Below are 21,387 nucleotides of genomic sequence, written 5' to 3' on the forward strand. Positions count from 1 at the left end.
ACATTTCTTTACCAAAGTGTATTCTGATGCTTCCACAATAGTGAACAGATTTAATTACTATTAGTATTACTGTATAAATAATATATGTGGCTTCAAGATACTATTGCCTCTGGATGTGGGACCCCACTCTAATGCAGTCCACATCATGAGACTACATTGTAGGTGAGAACGCGTTATAACGATGTCCTTTCAAAAGTGCCAAGCCAGTAGCCAGAATAATAAAACAAACACAATAAAGACAATCAATTCTAATCAATTAAATTTTATTTCTTCTGGTAACAGAAATGTGAATGTGCACGTACTGTCGGTCATTATTCAACGGATGTAATTTTTAACTGTTTGCATTTGCTCCTGCCTCTGCCTTTGCTAGATGTAGGATGTTCAGAAGTTCAGTCACACTTGCAGCAGTTGATTTTTTGTTGGCTTCCAACCATCTCAGCAATTCTTCTAGGTAGTGGATGACTGTATTGGATGATGGCAGTGGCTCGGTCTTGGCAGTGTTGTCATCGTTACCATCAATTTCAGCTAGCTGGACATCTATAGGGTTTGGATCAGTTACATTGGCCAATATTTGATCATCTGTCATTGTCTCATTGGTAGCTTCTTGGACATAGATATTCAGCCATATATTGATGGCATCAGTATCTAACTCAGCTCCAATTATGAACCTGGCATTGTTGTAGTTACTCTTCTGTAGTCACATTTGAAGTTCGATATCATGCCTTGGTCAACGTGTTGAATTTTTAATGTTGTATTTTTCAGTAGATATATGCATTTGATGTTCCCATCTCATGTTACCATGTTCTCTGGAGGTGGGTGTCAGTTGTCAAGCAGCAAGATAATCTTCTTCGGTAGTTCGTTTTGTCTGAAATGTTTTTGACATTTGGTACGAATTGATGGTGGAACCAGTCTGCAAAAATTGATGAAGTCTTCCAGGCTTCGGTGTTATTTGAGCATTGGCATGGTAATAATTTTAGGTTTGGATGATGGAAGCAGCGTGATTTGGCGAATTTTCCAATGGAAAGCAGTGTCAGCTTGTGTAGACCGTTTTCTTTTACAACAAAGGAGGACTATCAACCTTGTTTTTAGCGGTTTAAATCCAAACGTTTTGTCGATGTCATTTCTTGTCACTAGTGTCTTCTCTGGTAACGTTTTGTAGTACAGGGCTGTCTCGTCGCAGTTGTAGCCTTGTTCTACAGTGCATCTTCCTTCGTATAAAATCTTCTTTCATTCAATAGGAAATGATGTTGCGGCTGGCTCATCCATGGGCCATTTTCTCTTCTTATAGCAACTGCCAAAATGCCATGCTGGTTCTTGAATCTTGCTAGCCATCATTTGCTGGCTCCAAACAGTACTGGGGTATTTCCACTCATTTGGTTGCAAAACTTCTTAGCCTGAGCTTGAATAACAGGACCAGATAAGGGTATGCCTTTGGCTCTCTGCTGGGTGAACCACGTGCATATGGCCTTGTGGAAAGGTGTGTTGTCAGCATTTCAGGCTTTCCTTCTTGCTTGGCCACCTTCATCCATCTCCATCGACATCGTTCTCAACTTCTCTTCATCTTTAAGCCACCCACATAGTGTTGATTCAGCAATCCACATTCTTTGCAAAGTAGGTGGTTGCATTGCACCTTCCTTGATCTGGGCAATGATTTTCAGCTTCTTGGCAATGGTGTAAAATTTTCCCTTTCGTGATTCAGTACACATGATTTTGTGTTGATTGTTGTATGGGTATCATTGCAAGATTGACTAGTATTTATACAGAGAAAATTGGTACCTTAATTAGTCATGAGGCTGCCATCTTTTTCACTGGTTTTAAATCATTTGTGGAGCCTTTATACTTCAACAATGTTGTGAAATATGTTATGAAATGATAAATTTACATGAAATTTTTGGGGTCCATGATGGACCCGCGTTCTACTGAGTTCCACGCTATAGCGGACTGCGTTATAGCGGGGTCCCAGTGTATTGTGCAATGTTAATGATTCTGTTTATATAGACAGGCAACCAACCAATGGGATAGATTCAGAACAGATTTAGCAGTTGAAAACTGGGTGCCCATGAGGTGTTGTGGGCCATTTGCAGCAACGGAATTGTATTCCACCACAATCTGTAACCTCATTGCCCGGCATATCCTTCACTTTGCCATTACCATCAAACCAGGAGATCCAGCTGGTTCAATGAGGATTGGAGGAGAGCATGACAAGAGCAGCACCAGTCATATCTAAAAATGAGGTGCCAAACTGGTGAAGCTACAACACAAGACTACATGCATGCTTTAGGCAAAGCGAAACGATCCCACAACCAACAGATCAAATCAAAGCTCTGAAGTCTTGCCACATCCAGTCATGAATGGTGGTGGACAATTAAACAATTATTGGGAGGAGGAGGGTCCACAAACATCCCTATCCTCAATGATGGTGGAGCCCATCATGTCAGTGCAGAAGACAAGGCTGAAGTGCTTGCAACCATCTTTAGCCTGAAGTCCTGAGTGGATGATCCATCTTGGCCTCCTCTGAGGTTCCCACCATCACAGATGTCAGTATTCAACCAGTAGTCTCCTCAGCAAAGCTCCAGACCTCATTATAGTCTTGGTCCAACGGTTGACGGAAGAGCTGAATGCCAGAGGTGAGATGAGTGTAACTGCCATGGACATCAAGGCAGCATTTAACAAAGTGTGGCAGCAAGGAGCCCAAATAAAATTGAAGTCAATGGGAATCAGGAGGAAAATTCTCCACCTTCCAAAGCCATGACCTCTACCACTGGAAGAACAAGAGCAGCAGGTGCATGGGAACACCGTCACCTGCAATTTCCCCACCAAGTCACACACCATCCTGAAATAAAAACAAAAAATGCTGGAAATACTCAGCAAGTCTGGCAGCATCTGTGGCGAGAGAAGCAGAGTTAACGTTTCAGGTCAGTGACCTTTCATCAGAACAGACCATCCTGAGTTCGAAGTATATCGCTGTGCCTACACCACATGAACTGCAGTAGTTCAAGAAAGCAGCTCATCACCATCTTCTCCAGGGCAGTTAGTGATGGGCAGTAAATGCTGGCCTTGCCAGCGATGCCCACATCCCATGAATGAATACAAAATGCATGCCATCAATGTTCTACCTCTTAAGAGTTACACTGTTGAATTTGGCTACATCAGTTACTTAGTAACTTTAAGTAAATTCTTTTTGCCAGAGACAAGAGAAATCCATTGTCTTTCCTCCTCTTACTGAGGAAATGTTTTTTTTTTCCTTTTAAAGGTACATAACTCCTCTTTGAATAATCTTTTTGTTTGAATAACTAAAGGCTTTTGCTTTTCTTTCATAGGATTGATGAAATTGGTGATTTGGAACTTTCTGAAATTTAGTAGTATAGAACTGAAATTTAGAAAGGAATTTGCTTATTTTATTGCATTTCTGCAAGTCGTGTTATGTAAAATAGCCAATTATTTTAGAGATTTTTGTTCTCCAACAACCATCCAGTGTAGTAGAATGAATGCAACCAGCACATTGACTTTTTTGGACTAGCAGCTTACATGGATGCTGGGCTTGAATTTGATTGCTATGTTGACTGAAGATAACATTGCCAGAGCATATTGTACTCCCAAATACGGAGCTGTTATACTGCAGTTTTTGTAGTATGACCGGTGAGTGAAATCATTGATTTTGTTTTTATTATTGACCTCTGGCAAGACTACCTTGAGCAGGCTTTGCTCTAACTGCATTATACAGTCGACTGGATTCTAATTTTTTTTCAAGCATGTATGCACTGACCTATACTTTCGCTGACCATAGCACAATGCAGTACTGCCTGAGCATAGTGCAATGCAATTCAACTCCAAAGTACTGATTTATAACACTCTAATGCAATTCCTGTGCGAACCATTGCCACCAATAATGGAGCTATTTGACTTTTCATGTTCCACTCTTGCAATAAAACTTTTTTCACTTGATGCTGATTTGGGTCCAGCATTTCTGTAGTGCATTTTCAAGTACCGGTTAAGCATGAGAACTGCATAGTGGCTGTGTGTATTCTGTTACACAGGACAGCCATTGGAAGGTATAAAAAAAGTGAACAAATTAAGTTTTTACATTTAATTTTTTGCTGAAGGAAATTCTATACAATAAGGAATGGCTCAAATTATTTACAGTATTTCTGTAAGTTCTTCACTACTAGCAGTTAGCTTTATTATGTTCAGGTCTTGATTTTTAGAAGATGGTGTGTTCTGTGCGAATTAGTTCACTCTGAGTATGTGATACCTTGTTTTTTTTCAATTAATAAACATTTTGTAAAATTGACTCTTTCTAAATTTTAAACCTAATATCTACATTTTCTCTCAATAGCACCTAAAGCAGCTCCTGACATGGAACTTGACACTGAATTGTGGGACATGAAGACAATTACAAGTGGCCTTAAAAACTATCTCAGGTATGGGATAATGGGAGAAACAGGATCAAAACTGAACCTTTACTAATCTGGTTTTGGATATTTATTGCAGTCTGAAGTAACCTAGTTCTATCGAATTTGAAGAAGCATTTTCTTTCATAGAATACCTTATCGTGTCCTCATAATATTCCAACAAGACCGGTTAGATTGGCAAAATTTGCCAGCCAATTTATAAACAGAAAAGTTCCATGTAAAGCAATGAGATCAATAACCAGTTAATTGTCTTTTCTTTGGTATTAACCAACGGAGGAGTGTTGGCTGGGGCACTAGGAGAACTCCTCTTCATTTAGAGCATTGGGATCTTTCACATCCACCTGAATGGATAGGCGGGGCCTTAATTTAACCTATATGAAAACCAGCACCACCAATGATGAAACATTGTTGAGGTACTGTACTGCAGTGCCAGCGTGGAGTTTAGGTACATAACTGACTGAAATGACCAAGGAAAAATTGGGCTTCACATTTCTTCCCAAGTCATACCATGTTGTTAATTTTTTTAAGTATCATATAGGGCTTTCAGAGACAGAGGGCTGAATTTTATTTGGGCGCCGCACTCCGTGGCAGTGGCCTTTAAACTTGGCGGGGTGCCCACATTCAGCGGCCGTCGCAGAGCCCCCGGGATATTTCGAGCAGGGGCTCATTTAAATAGCGGAGCGGAGCGCCTATCCCTGATGGCGTGTAGCGGCGGCATCCGGCGCCACTGCGCAAGCACCGGCACCATTTTTAAAGGGCTTTAAGCCCTCAGAATTACTTCAAATTTTTAAACAGGCAGCAGTATGAAAATTTTATCAAACAATAAAATAAATGTGAATGGCCCTTCCCCAACCCCCTAATGGTCATTTCAATGCCCGAAATGACCAACACATTCCTTTTTCCCTAACCGAACTTTACCCCCTAAACTTATAACATTTGGCCTATAACCCTTTCCCACCATCCCCACATCCAATAAAATTGATTTCCCCGCTCCTCCACCCCTCCCATCCTGAAATTTTTACTACTTCCCCCTCCTCACCAGGAACTCCGTGCGTGAAGGCCGAACACAGGCCGTAAAATTGACATGGGACGGCAGATAAGTTAATTTGAATATAATTACTGTCGATTTAAATATGCCGATGAAGGGCACGCTGCCAGACGGCGGGTGGGCCGCACCATGGTTCCCTCACCGCCAGTAATATGTGGCATGCCTTTCTCAATGTCATGGGTAGCAGCGGGCCTCTCCCTGCAACATTTTACCGGCTCCCGCGCCGCGACCTGCGGCGTCGAGGGGCTGGTTAAATTCAGCCCAGAATGTGTAAACATTGCAGGTGTTTTTTTCCTAGTTTGACTTTATAATGACAAATGGCACTTATAAACAGACTTGTGAGGAGTCAATGAACAGAAAATTCCCTCTAAGTATTCAAAATGTTTTATAACTCTCCAATTGAACTTTCCACTTCTTTGTCAATGCTCTCAAAACTCTGATTCATTTTTACAATAAATCAACTGTCTCCAACACTGTTATGAACCTTGACAAACAACAATGCAGAATCAAAATACTGCAGATGCCCGAACTCAGAAATAAAAACAGAAAATTCTGGAAATACTCAGCAGATCTGGCAGCATCTGCGGAGAGAAAAACATAGTTTACGCTTAAGTTTGATGACCTTTCATCAGAATTGACGATAGGTCAATCTGAAATGTAAACAAAAACAACAACTTGCATCTGATAAATGGTCATCGACTGGAAATGTTAACCCTGACCTGTTGAGTATTTCCAGCATCTTCTGTTTTCATTTTTGCATTTATATAGCACCTTTAACATAGTTAAATGTTCATGTCGCTCAAAGGAGTGTAATCAAACAAAATTTGACATCAAGCCACACAAGGAAATATAGCCACTTTCCCTGCTCAAAATTGCTTTCTTTAATGGTTGTTTAGTCATGAAGCATTTCACAAAGATTGTATACTGCAATGATTGATCAGATTCTAGTGCTTCTTAATGCTTTAAGGTTACCATCTGCATACTTGAATACAAGTATGCATCAGTCAGTGGTTCGTCTTACTAGCCCATTTTTGCAATGATTTTCTTGAGCCGGTGGTAGTATGTTGTCAGCCAGTTTCAGACTGTTAAATGTGGAAAAGTAAACAACATTCCATTCTGCTTCTTATTACTTCTTTAGAACCAAAAACTTGGTAAGAGCTCAGATCTTTTTACAGCACAAATCTAAAAAGACCAGTTTTATCCCAAGCCACTTTGCTGGTAATCTTAAAAAGGACACAAAAGGAAAAGTTTATGTGTCTTATGTTCCTGTCATTGAAACGGAGTGAAATTGTCAAGTTTTCACTGTGTCATGCTCACCAAGGAGATATTATGAACTATATAATGAACTTATGAAACAAACCCAGGCAGACTTGAGGCACGCCAAAGCAGCCCAGATTCAGACTGACCAATCAGGGTTGTGACCCATGGAAAAAGGGGAAACCATCACTATCATCTCCCATCTGTCTGTAACAGATTGGGGGCTCATCTGGGATCTGAAACATTAAATAAAACAAGTGAATTGGACACGGGAGGTAAATTGATCATAAAATCATAAAAAAATAGATCAGCAGGTTTTCTCACTTTTACTGTGCTAAAACATTTAAGACATGCCCACTTTCGACATCAAAGCAGTTGTAGAACAGAAAGAGGTATCTTGGGGTGCATAAAATTCATTAAATGTTGAGGAACTAAAAGCTATAGCTAACCAGGTAATTTTAAGGCCGAAAACAAGAGAGCCCGAGATCCTTAAAACTCTAGTTAGTCATTTTGGTATTGACTCAGAACTAGAAGAAACAGGCATGGAGCCTGAAACTGACTAAGTAGCCTTAGATAGAATTCAAATGGAAAGCAGAGAATGAAATTCGAGTTTGAAATGCAAAGGGAGAGAGAGGCAAGCCAGTTTGAGTTACAGAGGGAAAGACTGTAATTGCAAAGTGCTGGTGCCACTAGCAATTCTAATGCTGGCGCCAATTTAGAGCAAAGCTTTGATTTTATGAGACACTCACGATTAGTGCCAAAATTTAATGAGGATGAGGTCGAATCAAATTTTATCACTTTTGAGAAAATTACTCTCAGGTTAAAGTGGCCAAAAGAGTTTTGGACCCTCCTTTTATAAGGCAAATTAGTGGGAAGAGCTTGTGAAGCTTACTCCATGTTGTCAGAGGAAAGCTCTTTAGATTATGAGGAAACCAAACCTGCTATTTTAAATGCCTACGAGTTAGTCCCTGAGGCATACTGAAAAAAATTCAGAAATACTCAAAAAAGGCTTGCTCAAACCATCCTTGAATTTGAGCGAGTTAAACATATGACTTTTGATCGCTGGAAGAGATCTCTGAAGTTAGAACCCTCATATGAGAATTCATGGGAAGTGATCCTATTCAAGGATTTAAAAATAGTATCCCAATTAATTTAAAGACCCATATTGAGGAACAAAGGGTCACAAAGGTGAGGGATGCTGCTGCAATGGCAGACGATTATGAACTCATGCACAAATCCTTTAATGAGGGAAAACCCTTCCATAATAATCCCCAGAGGTCCGGGAAGGACACAAAGTGAGATACTGACAGCTAATGGGGTGGTAGTGAAAGGAAGAATAGGAGTGAGAACACAGGGGGCCCTCCACAAGTCAGGAAGGAAAGTGCAGAGGGTAGGAATGATTCCCACTGTAGTAAAGCAAAGCACATGAAAGCCGACTGCTGGAAATTAAAGGGGAAGCCAGTGGGTTTTGTTGAGGTTCACAAGGCCCATCCTGGAAAGGATGCCCGAACAGGTGGCACGGCAGACAAGTCCATGACCCTAACCATGATGATTGACCCCTCTAGGAATACTGCCCTGGGTGTGGTAGGAACTGACAAAATCCCTGAGGGTTACCAATATTTTTTCTTGAAGGGAAGGGTATCCTCATACCCCTCTAATGAGGCGAGCAAATCAGTTGTCCTGATCAGGGATACAGAGGCCATTCAATTATTAATGCTGGATGAAGGCATAACCTTCCCACCAGAGAGCTCGGTGACTGCGAAGGTTCTAGTAAAAGGCAATGAAGGCATGTACATGCCCATACCCCTATATTGGATTGGCTTAGAGTATGACCTAGTCTGTGGACTGGTTAGAATAGGGATTGTCCCTAGTCTGCCTGTGATTGGAATAGATTTTCTGTTGGGCAATGATTTGGCTAGGAGTAGAGTGATAGCCTCCCGGTAGTCTTAGACAAGTCAAATGAGGCCAGGAAGACTGAACAGTTAAAGGAGCAAGTCCCTGGAATATTCCCTGTGTAGTGACCAGGTCCATGGCTCAGCGAGCTCCACTAGAGAGAGCTGAGCCAGTAATTCGGATATATGACCCAGAGGTCTGGCTAGCCAAAACTTTTTTCGGAGATTTAAGAGAGGAGAGGAGGTGTTCAGCAGACCCTCCTTGATTGAGGCTCAGCAGGCAGACTTCAAATTAAAAAGATAGTGCAGACTGCCTGTTCTGAAACAGAGGCAGAAGGGGTTCCCAAATGCTAATACTTAAAAAATGGGGTAGTGATGAGAAAGTGGAAACACCTCCTCTGCAACCTGCAGAGAAGGAGTGGACAGCGGTCAACCAAATTTTAGTTCCCCCCAAAAATATTGGGGAAATCTTGAGGATTGCCCACGAAATCCCAATGGCTGGGCACATGGGTATCCAAAAGACCCAGGCCTGGATAAGCCAGCAATCTTAATGATCTTACTTCCACAAAGATGTGGTTAAATTTTGTAGGACCTGCCATACCTTCCAGGTTGGTGGGAAACCACAGTCTGCAATCAAGCCCACCTCACTAATGCCCATACCTGCTTTCGAAGAACTCTTTAGCAAAGTTCTGTTGATTGTGTGAGACCTTTACCTAGAACTAGGACAAATTTTCAGTATCTCTTAACAATCATGGATATGGCCACCTGATTCCCAGAGGCCATACCCCGAAGAAAAATCAGAGCAAAAGCCGTGGTCGAGGGGCTGACCCAATTTTTCACCTACAACGGACTGCTTAAAGAGATCCAATCAGATCAAGGATCCAGTTTTATGTCTCAGGTATTCCAGGAGGTTATGCATAGCCTCAGCATCGAACAGCTACAATCCTCACCGTATCACCCACAATCACAAGGGGCTCTAGAATGGTATCACCAAACTCGAAAACCATGATCAGAGCCTACTGCTGTGCGTGCCCCTACAATTGGGACAAGGGGTTAGCTTTTCTGCTGTTCGCCCAACAAATTGACAGGCTTCACTCTGTTTGAACTGAAGTGTTTGAACCAGAAATAAAGGCACTGAATTGGAGGAAGGCCGATTTCAATATGATAAAACAGGATCTGGTCAAAGTGGACAGGGAGCAGCTACTTGTAGGAAAGTCTACATCAGACCAGTGGGAGTCATTCAAAAAGGAAATAGTGAGAGTTCAGGGCCAACATGTTCCCGTAAAGGTGAAGGGTAGGACCAACAAGTCCAGGGAACCCTGGATGTCAAGGGATATAGAGGATTGGATAAGGGGGGAAAAAAGGAGGCTTATGGCAGATTCAGAGCGCTGAAAACAGCGGAGGCCCTAGAGGAGTATAGAAAATGTAGGGGGGCGCTTAAAAAAATAATTAGGAGAGCGAAGAGGGGGCATGAAAAAACACTGGCGGGCAAGATAAAGGAAAATCCCAAGGCGTTTTATAAGTATATTAAGGGCAAGAGGCTAACCAGGGAAAGAGTAGAGCCCATTAGGGACCAAAGTGGCAATCTGTGTGTGGAGCTGGAGGACATAGGTGAGGTTTTAAATGATTACTTTTCATCTGTGTTCGCTATGGAGAAGAACGATGTAGGTGTAGAGATCAAGGAGGGGGATTGTGATATACTTGAACGTATTCACATTGAAAGGGAGGAGGTATTAGCTGTATTCGCGGGCTTAAAAGTGGATAAATCCCCAGGCCCAGATGAGATGTATCCCAGGCTGTTACGTGAGGAAAGAGAGGAGATAGCAGGGAAACTGACACAAATTTTCAAATCCTCTCTGGCCTCAGGAGAAGTGCCAGAGGACTGGAGGACAGCGAATGTGGTACCATTATTCAAGAAGGGTGGCAGGGATAAACCAGGTAATTACAGGCAGGTGAGTCTAACATCAGTGGTAGGGAAACTATTGGAAAAAATTGAGGAACAGGATTAATCTCCACTTGGAGAGGCAGGGATTAATGAAGGATAGTCAGCATGGCTTTGTCAGGGGGAGATCGTGTCTAACAAACTTGATTGAATTTTTCGAGGAGGTAACTAGATGTGTAGATGAGGGTAAAGCAGTTGATGTAATGGATATGGACTTCAGTACGGTTTTTGATAAGGTCCCGCATGGGAGATTGGGTAAGAAGGTAAGAGCCCATGGGATCCAGGGCAATTTGGCAATTGGATCCAAAATTGGCTTAGTAGCAGGAGGCAGAGGGTGATGGTCGAGGGTTGTTTTTGCGAGTGGAAGCCTGTGCCAGTGGTGTTACCGCAGGGATCGGTGCTGGGACCCTTGCTGTTTGTAGTGTACATTAATGATTTGGACGTGAATATCGGAGGTATGATCAGTAAGTTCGCAGATGACATGAAAATTGGAGTGTCGTAAATAGTGAGGAGGAAAGCCTTAGATTACGGGACAATATGGATGGGCTGGTAAGATGGGTGGAGCAGTGGCAAATGGAATTTAATCCTGATAAGTGTAAGGTGATGTATTTTGGGAGGACTAAGGGAATATACAATAGATGGTAGGACCCTAGATAGTACAGAGGGTCATAGGGACCTTGGTGACGTGTCCATAGATCACTGAAGGCAGCAGCACAGGTAGATAAGGTGGTTAGGAAGGCATATGGGATATTTGCCTTGATTAGCCGAGGCATAGAATACAAGAGCAGGGAGGTTATGATGGGGCTGTATAAAACACTAGTTAGGCCACAGCTGGAGTACTGTGTACAGTTCAGGGCACCACACTATAGGAAGGATGTGATTGCACTGGAGAGGGTACAGAGGAGATTCACCAGGATAATAAAAGCAAAATACTGCGGATGCTGGAAATCTGAAATAAAAACAAGAAATGCTGGAACCATTCAGCAGGTCTGGCAGCATCTGTGAAAAGAGAAGCAGAGTTAACGTTTCGGGTCAGTGACCCTTCATTGGAACGATGAAGACACGATTCACCAGGATGTTGCCTGGGCTGGAGCATTTCAGCTATGTAGAGAGACTGGATAGGCAAGGGTTGTTTTCCTTAGAGCAGAGAAGGCTGAGGGGGGACCTGATTGAGATATGCAAAATTGTGAGGGACATTGATAGGATAGATAGGAAAAAACATTTTCCCTTAGCAGAGGAATCAATAACCAGGGGGCATAGATTTAAGGTAAGAGGCAGGAGGTTTAGAGGGGATTTGAGGAAAAAACTTTTACCCAGAGGGTGGTTGGAATCTGGAACACACTGCCTGAAGAGGTGTTAGAGGCAGAAACCCTCACAACATTTAAGAAGTATTTAGATGAGCACTTGAAACGCCACAGCATACAAGGCTATGGGCCAAGTGCTGGAAAATTAGATTAGAATAGGTAGGTGCTTGATGGCCGGCACAGACACGATGGGCCAAATGAACATAGAACATAGAACATTACAGCGCAGTACAGGCCCTTCGGCCCTCGATGTTGCGCCGACCTGTGAAACCATCTGACCTACACTATTCCATTTTCATCCATATGTCTATCCAATCACCACTTAAATGCCCTTAAAGTTGGCGAGTCTACTACTGTTGCAGGCAGGGCGTTCCACGCCCCTACTACTCTCTGAGTAAAGAAACTACCTCTGACATCTGTCCTATATCTATCACCCCTCAACTTAAAGCTATGTCCCCTCGTGTTTGCCATCACCATCCAAGGAAAAAGACTCTCACTATCCACCTTATCTAACCCTCTGATTATCTTCTATGTCTCTATTAATTTACCTCTCCTCCTCCTTCTCTCTAACGAAAACAACCTCAAGTCCCTCAGCCTTTCCTCGTAAGACCTTCCCTCCATACCAGGCAACATCCTAGTAAATCTATAATGCGGTGACCAGAACTGCACGCAATACTCCAGGTGCGGCCGCACCAGAGTTTTGTACAGCTGCAGCATGACCTCATGGCTCCGAAACTCGATCCCCCTACTAATAAAAGCTAACACACCATATGCCTTCTTAACAGCTCTATTAACCTGGGTGGCAACTTTCAGGGATTTATGTACCTGGACACCAAGATCTCTCTGCTCATCTACACGACCAAGAATCTTCCCATTAGCCCGGTACTCTGCATTCCTGTTATTCCTTCCAAAGTGAATCACCTCACACTTTTCCGCATTAAACTCCATTTGCCATCTCTCAGCCCAGCTCTGCAGCCTATCTATGTCCCTCTGTAACCTACAACATCCTTCGGCACTATCCACAACTCCACCGACCTCCGTGTCATCCGCAAATTTACTAACACACCCTTCTACACCCTCACCCAGGTCATTAATAAAAATGACAAACAGCAGTGGCCCCAAAACAGATCCTTGCGGTACACCACTAGTAACTAAACTCCAGGATGAACATTTGCCATCAACCACCACCCTCTGTCTTCTTTCAGCTAGCCAATTTCTGATCCAAAGCTCTAAATCACCTTCAATCCCATACTTCCGTATTTTCTGCAATAGCCTACCGTGGGGAACCTTATCAAACGCCTTACTGAAATCCATATACGCCACATCCACGGCTTTATCCTCATCCACCTGTTTGGTCACCTTCTCAAAAAACTCAATAAGGTTTGTGAGGCACGACCTACCCTTCACAAAACCGTGCTGACTATCGTTAATGAACTTATTCTTTTCAAGATGATTATAAATCCTATCTCTTATAACCTTTTCCAACATTTTACCCACAACCGAAGTAAGGCTCACAGGTCTATAATTGGCCTGTTTCTGTGCTGTATAACTCTATGACTCTATGATCTACGGGTATGAGTTTAGAGACCCCTTTAAGCTGATAAAAGAAAAATTTCTAGATCAGAGGGAGGAAACCTCAATGTTAAATTATTTATCAGCCTTTCACAAGCAACTTTTTAAAGCATGTGCTGTGGCTAAGGATCACCTTTTATAGCCTCCAAGCAGAACATGAAAAGGCAGGCAGACAGACATGCTGAGGCTCGGACATTTAAACCAAGGGATCAGGTCCTGGTGCTGTTGCTGTGACAGCAAACCCCTGAAATCCAGGTTTAGTGGCCCATACTGCATAGGGAAAAAGATCAGTGAAGTCAGTTACTTGAGTAACACCCCCAACCAGAGAAAGAAAGGACGGCTGTGCCACATAAACATATTAAAGAAATATTATAATCGGGAACAAGTCCAACCTATAAATGTATGCCAGATAGTGAGGACAGTTGAGGATGGAAACAATAATGAAGAGGAGCTAGAGGAAGAAGGTGTTACGACCAGGTGAGAAAGATGTCTGGGCGTCTTTTACTGTCTTCACCTGGCCTGATTGTAACAGGGTTTAATTTTAAACACAATGGACTGAATTTTACCAGCCCCTCGATGCCGTGGATCATGGCGCGGCGGCTGGTAAAATTCTGCGGGGAGAGGCCCGCCTCGACCCGCAACGTCGAGAAGGGCCCGCCGCAAATTAACAACGGCGGGGGACCTCGATGCGGCCCCTGCTGCATAGCAGCGGCACCCCAATTACAATATGTTAAATGGTATTTACCTCTGCAGATTATGCAGATGACTGCCTCTCCATGGACACCTCCGGATTTTTCGCTGAACGGGCAGGTGTCACTTGCCGTCCTGTTCATGATTTGAAAAGCCGGCGGGTCCACAGAGGCAGGCAATTTCGCGTCAGAAGATCAGTTCCCTTTCAGGCGTTTCACTCTGCATTCCTAAAGGGAGGGGGGGAATAAAGGGGTCCCACTCTGCATACTAGAAGGGAGGAGGGAGGAGGTCTGGGATTACCGGAGGGAAAACTCTGCAGGCATGTAGGGAGCTACTGTGTGCCTTCTGTCCGTAAACAGTGTATGCTCTGCGTTTATCCATGTTTGTGAAGGAGCAATGGCACTCTAGTCACCGTGTGTTTGGGCAGGATGCCAGAAAGGGTAGGAGCATTAAGGTTATATGGATGGTGGGGGCAATCGATTCAGCTGGTAGGATCTTGATGTCGTTATGCTGTGCCACTCAATGTTGGCCAAGGTGGGCAATGCCATGGCACGCCACATAGTTGATCCATGAAAGCAGCTGATGTACCCGTCAACACCAATCCGTGCTGTTGCTCACCAGTCGTGAGCAACAGCCCCCAAGGGGAGCTCGCCATTACAATTGCCGTGCATCTACAGGCCCCACATGACATGCCATCGGATGTCAGAGAACCAGTGTCAGAGGCGATTGCACTTGTAGAGAGGGTGATGACATGTCTCTGTGCCCTGCTCAAAGATGACCTATAGCCCATGGGGTCTGGTGGACATCCTATGCCTTTGGTCCTCATAGTGGCAGTGGTTCTCAAGCTTGACGCCTATGCAGCTTTTCAGGGGCCCACCAGAGACCTTTGTGGGGTCACGCAGTCAGTAGTGCACCACGGCATCGGGGAGCACGACGTAGCCTTCAAGACGGACTCTCACAGCCGGGCCCAGAGGGCCATCGGTTTCGGCACCATTGCCAGAGAACCATAGGTTGTAATGTTCATAGACTGCATGTATGTAGCCATCAGGCCTCCCAACAGGCTACCACCTGCGGATGTCACCATTAAAGAAATCCTCTCAATTTAAGTGAAGCTGGTATGTGATCACCGCAGATGCTTCATGCAAATCTATGACCGCTTCTCAGGCAACTGTCATGACACCTGGGACCTGCGCCAGTTCTAGCTGCCACCTCTGCTCACTGAGTTGGCTCAGACGGAGGGGTGACTTCTTGGTGATAAGAGCTATCCCTTGCAGACATGGCTCCCGATACCAGTGAGAGACTCCACCACTGCTGAACAGGAGAGATACAATGCCAGCCACTGAGCTCCAAGAGCCACCATTGAGCAAGAGATCGGTATGCTGAAAGAGTGCTTCTAATGCGTGGATGGACAGCTATGCACCCAATAGGGGCCAGGCCTGGCATGATGAGGAGAGATATCAACAGGATTCCTCCTCGGACTATGAGGACTCTGAGGACCTACTACATGAAAGACGCATGGGAGGGCAAATGGCACCCAGGCTCTGCACGCAGGGCTAGCAGTGAGCTGGGGATGTCGGCAGTGGCTTATCAGACAAAGACTATCGGCTCCATAGGAACCGACATAAGCTCTGCAAGCCACACATCACCCTCGCTCACCTGCTGTGCGCCAGTCCACATCTGCAGCATCCCTGGGTAAAGCATTAGAGGCAGCTGCTGGTTGAGCCAATGTCCATGTCACTGCATCTGTGGAAATGCTCATGAGTAATGGTGGCATGACAATGATATTGCATACGTTGGCTCTCCTGAAGGGCCAACGGTGCAAAGGGATGTGACATTGGCACTACAGGCTGGCACACATCATTCACACAGAGAAAAGGACACACATGTTGGTGAGGAACATTTAGTGAAAGACGTATTTACATTTCTGTGACACCCGTGCATTCTCATTTGTGTCAGTGTGTTCTCTGTAAACCTCTGTAATACCTTTTATGGTATATTTAAGTCTCACGTCCTAGAATGTGCAAAATTAAGATTATTCACCCAGGTGCGGCACGCCTACAAGAAGGAATGTTACACTTGGTGGAGAAGAGGATCACAACTTCACAGGACACTGGGACGCAGCAGGGTAAGTATGTGGCAGCAAATGGAAGGTGTTGGGGTAACTCAGCAGGTCAGGCAGCATCTGTGGAGAGAGAAGCAGAGTTAACTTTCAGGTCTGTGAGCTTGGACAAGTTATCTCTGCTTCTCCCTCCACAGATGCTGCCTGACCTGCTGGATTTCTGCAGCACTTCCTGCTTTGTGGCAAGATTAACAGTAGTCCCATTCTTCAGCAGTCAGGTAAGTATTTTTTGACAGCTGTCAGGAAACAGGTGCTGGGGCACTTAAAATAGGGCCCCAGCACCTGTTGCACAGCTGTCAAAAGGTCTCTCACTGCGCCGAATGTCCCACCTATCCCCACGTAATATGGGGAGGGCGGCACGGCACCGTGATGCCAATGAGCCACCGCGCGTAATATCACGGGGGCTCTGCGGCAGCTGCTAAATGCGGGCACCCGCAGAGTTTAAAGGGCGCCGTCACACAGCGCGGCCCATGATTAAAATTCAGACCACTGTGTTTTGAGCTCCCCCTTTGTGAATCCTTGTTCACAGCTTTCCAATTACAAGGCAAAGAAATGAGCACACCAGGTTTTCTTTAGGTTTCAAGAAGAAAAGAGAAATTTATTAAACCTTAAACTTAAACGCTAATACGGTTAATGCCTACGGATATACGACACGCCCATGCTAGCATGCACAAGTGATACACACATGCAAATAGGGACAGAAAAGAGCAGAAGACAAATAAAATGGAAAGGTTTGAGGCAGTCTCTAAAAGGGGGTTTCTTGTTACTATTTGTGTGTTTCCAGCTCGCCGTAGAGTCCTTGATTGTAGACAGCTCTTACTTTTCTTTGGGGCCCAGTATTATTATTACACCTTGTTCACTGTAGGAGACTTTGCTCTCTTGGGGTTCATATGTCTTCAGTGGTTTCCAAAGTTGGTGAGAGCAAGATGAGAGCAGACAGGAGAGAGGTGTTCTCAGTCCAGGAGAAAACAGCTTTCTGATTTCAGAATCCCTGTTGGAAGTTCAAATTCAAAAAAACTCCAATAGTCAGCCAGTCATGTGACCAAACTGGTCCCACCACATCTGTTTGTGCATTCAGCCATTTTAGCAGTTAACCTGGAATGCTAGCCTTTCCACCTTCAACATCTGGTAATCAAAAGTCCATTGTGGATTAAATTGGAGCAGGGGATAGCTCCTTTGTCCTTTGAAGTACTTATCTGTTGATATGCTAATGTCTCTCTCCAGCCAAAGTCTTCAATTGTTTTTTAAAGCAAGTTCTTTCTTCACGAACAATAGTTTAAAATCAATGTTCATGTGGCGAAATTAATTTCTCCTCAGGTTTGAACCTGGAAAATTATCAGATTGAACCCCCTACTGTGAAAGTGGATAACACAGAAATTTAATTATTTAACTGACGAGCAGAGAAAAGGCTTGGGGATACTGCTGAGAGGGTTTGGGGAAGTGTATTGGGACAAACCGGGTTGCACCTTTCTGGCCATTCATGATGTGGATATAGGGGAGACCCCACCTATTAAACAAAGCTGAGCCCGGATAAATTGGCTCAAGTCCGAGAGGAGATCCAATATATGTTAGTCAATGACCTAATCAAATCTAGTCAAAGCAGCCGGAGTTCTTCTATTGCATTAGTTCCTAAACTGGACAGCTGTAATAGACTCTGCATCGACTATGAAAAAGTTAATGCAGTGACCTGAACAGATTCATACCCAATTCCTCGCATTGAAGATTATATTGATGGAGCAGGCAACTCCACTTTCATCAGTAAAATTGACTACCCAAGCTAAGAATATATCAGCTTTTGTAACACCAGATCACCTATTGCAATGCAAAGTCATGTCATTTGGTTTAAAGTACATCCCAGCAACCTTTCAAAGATTGATGAATCAAATGGTGGCTGGCCTATGTAGCTGTGCTGTCTACATTGATGACTGGTCTATAGCGATGCCTTGGAAGACTACCTAAATCATTTAAGGGCATCATTCAAAGGTCTACCAAGCGCTAACTTCGTGGCAAATTACCAACTTAGGACATGTTGTAGGCCAAGATCATGTGTTGCCAAGGGCAGCAAAACTACAAGCCCTGATAGATCTCCCCGTTCCTAAGACCAACAGAGAGATTATGTGATTCCTGGGGATGTGTGGTTTCTATACAAAATTTCAGCACCCCAGCTACACCATAGACCAATCTATTAAAGCAAAATGTTAAAATAGTGTGGACAAAACTGTGCCAGATGGCTTTCGAGAAATTGAAGGCTGTTCTAACAAATGAACTTGGATTAGCAGCACCAAACTTTAACAGATCCTTTAAAGTAGCTATTGGCACGAGCAATGTGGGAGTAGGAGCTATCTTACTCGAGGAAGATGACTAGGGTATTGAGAGATCAATTGGCTATTTTTCCAAAAAATAATCAGTGGAAATATTCCACCATAGAAAAGGAGCTTTGGGATTTCTGATCGCCCTTCAACTTTTAAAGGTCTATGTTAATAACGGACACAGGTAAAATATATTATAGACTGGTCACAACCCACTAACTTTCCTAGAGAAATTCAAAGTTAATAACGCCAGGCTGTTCAGATGGAGTTTACTCCTGTAACCATTTGACTTAAAAGTCACGCACATAGCTGGGAAAAACAATGTCATTGCGGACATTCTGTCCAGAATCTAAACAGACAACATGCCACCAGCAAACTGTGGCAGGTCTAGTGATAGTGATCCTGAGCAATACTTGTGAATGAATGCATGTAGATATGTGCTATCATGTGTTCTTACTTATACTTCTTTCTAAAAAAAAACAAGGAATTACTTTTCTTTCCCTTTTTTGCGGGGAAGCATCACGCAACTATTTAATTTTATGAAACAAACCCAAACAGACTTGAGGGGTACCAAAGATGCCCGGATTCAAACTGACCAATCAGGAGAAAGGATTGTGACCGGCGACGCACAAGTGAAGCGACAGCACAAGTGAAGCGACAGCATGTTCTGGAAAAATCGGAGCGGAACCATTGTTGGTTTTAATTGAGTTATTAGTTCAAAAGTAAAAATTCCAGCGAAGAGGAAGGATCTTGCCTAAGATCACCATCTTTAAACTACATGTAGCCAGACACTGGAGTTGGCCTTGAACTCCCTACCTGAGAAATAGAACCAGGCTTTCGCTAATGAACAGTGATTGAGATATAACAAGAGAAGTCTGCAAAAACGCATCCGTCCTCCTGAATCTTCCGAGTTTTTTTCTTCAGTGATCCAGAAAAAAAAGGAAAACCTGGCCTGCACCATTTCAAGTCTTCACCCCAGGGAAAAAGCAAGTTTTATAGCAAACTCTTTTTAAAACCATCAGACCTAAATACATATTTTCTTTTACTCTATCGTTTCCTGTGTGTCTGTATCTGTGTGTATGTGAGAGTGGGTGAAGTTGTGTATGTTTTCAGCAGTTGCATGATAAACATTTATCTTTCTCTTAAACTTACAAGAAAACATGTAATTTGTCTGTTTGTTGACCATTAAAATGCTCAGAGGTTAAAACATTTTATAAAAACATGCTGTCTTTGGTCAGTTGAGAAGTGAAAAAAGGGGAAACTATCCCTATCGATTCCCATCTGTTCCTAACAACTGTATTCATTCCATTGAGGAATAAGAATGGCATACTTCATATTTATGATGGACAGGAGAAAAGCTAGCATGATTATAATTTTTATCCAGCTGGTAGTAGTAAAATGGGTTCCTGCCAGTTTTCCTATTTTCCTTCAGTGTCAGATGCCACACCACAAGCAGAATGTTTGACAAAATAGCAAATCAGTAGAACATCAAAGCATTTCCCTTCGTTTTGGCTTATGCTATAATTGGCAAATATGTTGCCAGTAATAAATTTGGCATTTCTCCATTATCACAAAGAAAGTAATCTTGCTGGGCTCAGATATTCATGATTGTAACCTAATGTATATTTTTATTTAATGCTGCTGTGAACATTAGGGTTTGAAAAGTAGTTCGGGGTTGAATGTACTTAACACTCTAGCTGAATTTCTGCCATTGTTTTCTAATATTACCTTGGTACCATTCTATAGAAATACACAAAGGCTGTTCATTGGAATTTTGCATTTGGCAATATACATTCTTGCCACTCAGAGGGTTTATTAGGATATTTGAAAACAGTGATGTTTTGTCGGTATAACTAGTGGTACATCTGGTTTCTTTTTTTTTTGTTGTTCATGGTTAGCGATCAAATTGCAAAGAACTTCTAAAGTTTCATATTGCAGACTGTCAAAATGTCTAAAACCTAACTGTGGTTCTGTTTTCTGTCCTAGATGCCTTGTAGAACCATTGATGACTTACAAACTTCATAAGGATTTAGTTGCAGCTGTCAGTGAGTAGCTTTATGAGCTATGAATGAAGATTCAATATTTCTTAATGCACAAGTTTGAAAGTAATGGACTCTTTCTAGAGAAGGTTGAGAAACATGGACTTTACATGCTTTCATTGTGATGTTGGAGACAGAGATGAAGACACTCTTTAACAGCTTTCTTAGGCAGTTCAGCAGGCTGACAGGCCAGTAGTTGCTGGGGGTCACTGGAGTCTTTGCCTGGTTTCTGGTAGATGGTACACACTGCTGCCACTGTGCGTCGGTGGTGGAGGGAGTGAATGTTTGTGGATGGGTGCAAATCAAGCGGGCTGCTTTGTCCTGGATGGTGTCGAGCTGCTTGGGTGTTGTTGGAGTTGCACCCATCCAGGCAAGTGGAGAGTATTCCATCACATTCCTGACTTGTGCCTTGTAGATGGTGGACAGGCTTTGGGGAGTCAGGTGATGAATTACCTGCCGCAGGATTCCTAGCCTCTGACCTGCTCTTGTAGCCACGGTATTTATACGGCTTCTTCAGTTCAGTTTCTGGTCAATGGTAACCCCCAGGATGTTGATAGTGGTGGATTCAGCGATCCTAATGCATTGAATCTCAAGGGGAGATGGTTAGATTCTCTCTTGTTGGAGATGGTCATTGCCTGGCACTTGTGTGGCGCGAATTTTACTTGCCACTTATCAGCCCAGGCCTGGATATTGTCCAGGTCTGTCACTCTGTCACTGTGCATGTCAGCATGCTGCTCCTGCATCCAATCAGAGTGATGCTGCCATTGGCTGTCCAAGAGGGTGGCCACTCTCTCAATGAAGGA

The 21,387-nt window shown here is 43.4% G+C and overlaps 1 protein-coding gene across 3 annotated transcripts in view; it reads left to right on the forward strand.

Annotated features, from left to right (window-relative positions):
• The window catches only part of arhgap42a (Rho GTPase activating protein 42a), a 503,828-nt gene that overhangs the window by 417,886 nt on the left and 64,555 nt on the right, over positions 1–21,387 (forward strand). For all 3 annotated transcript variants that reach the window (XM_068034054.1, XM_068034055.1, XM_068034056.1), the window contains 2 exons: positions 4,337–4,421; positions 20,532–20,590. In XM_068034054.1, coding sequence (XP_067890155.1) covers positions 4,337–4,421; positions 20,532–20,590 — 144 coding nt within the window. The remainder of the gene's footprint in view (positions 1–4,336; positions 4,422–20,531; positions 20,591–21,387) is intronic.

This window comes from Heterodontus francisci, chromosome 6 (genome assembly GCF_036365525.1).
Source record: "Heterodontus francisci isolate sHetFra1 chromosome 6, sHetFra1.hap1, whole genome shotgun sequence".
Taxonomy (NCBI): domain Eukaryota; kingdom Metazoa; phylum Chordata; class Chondrichthyes; order Heterodontiformes; family Heterodontidae; genus Heterodontus; species Heterodontus francisci.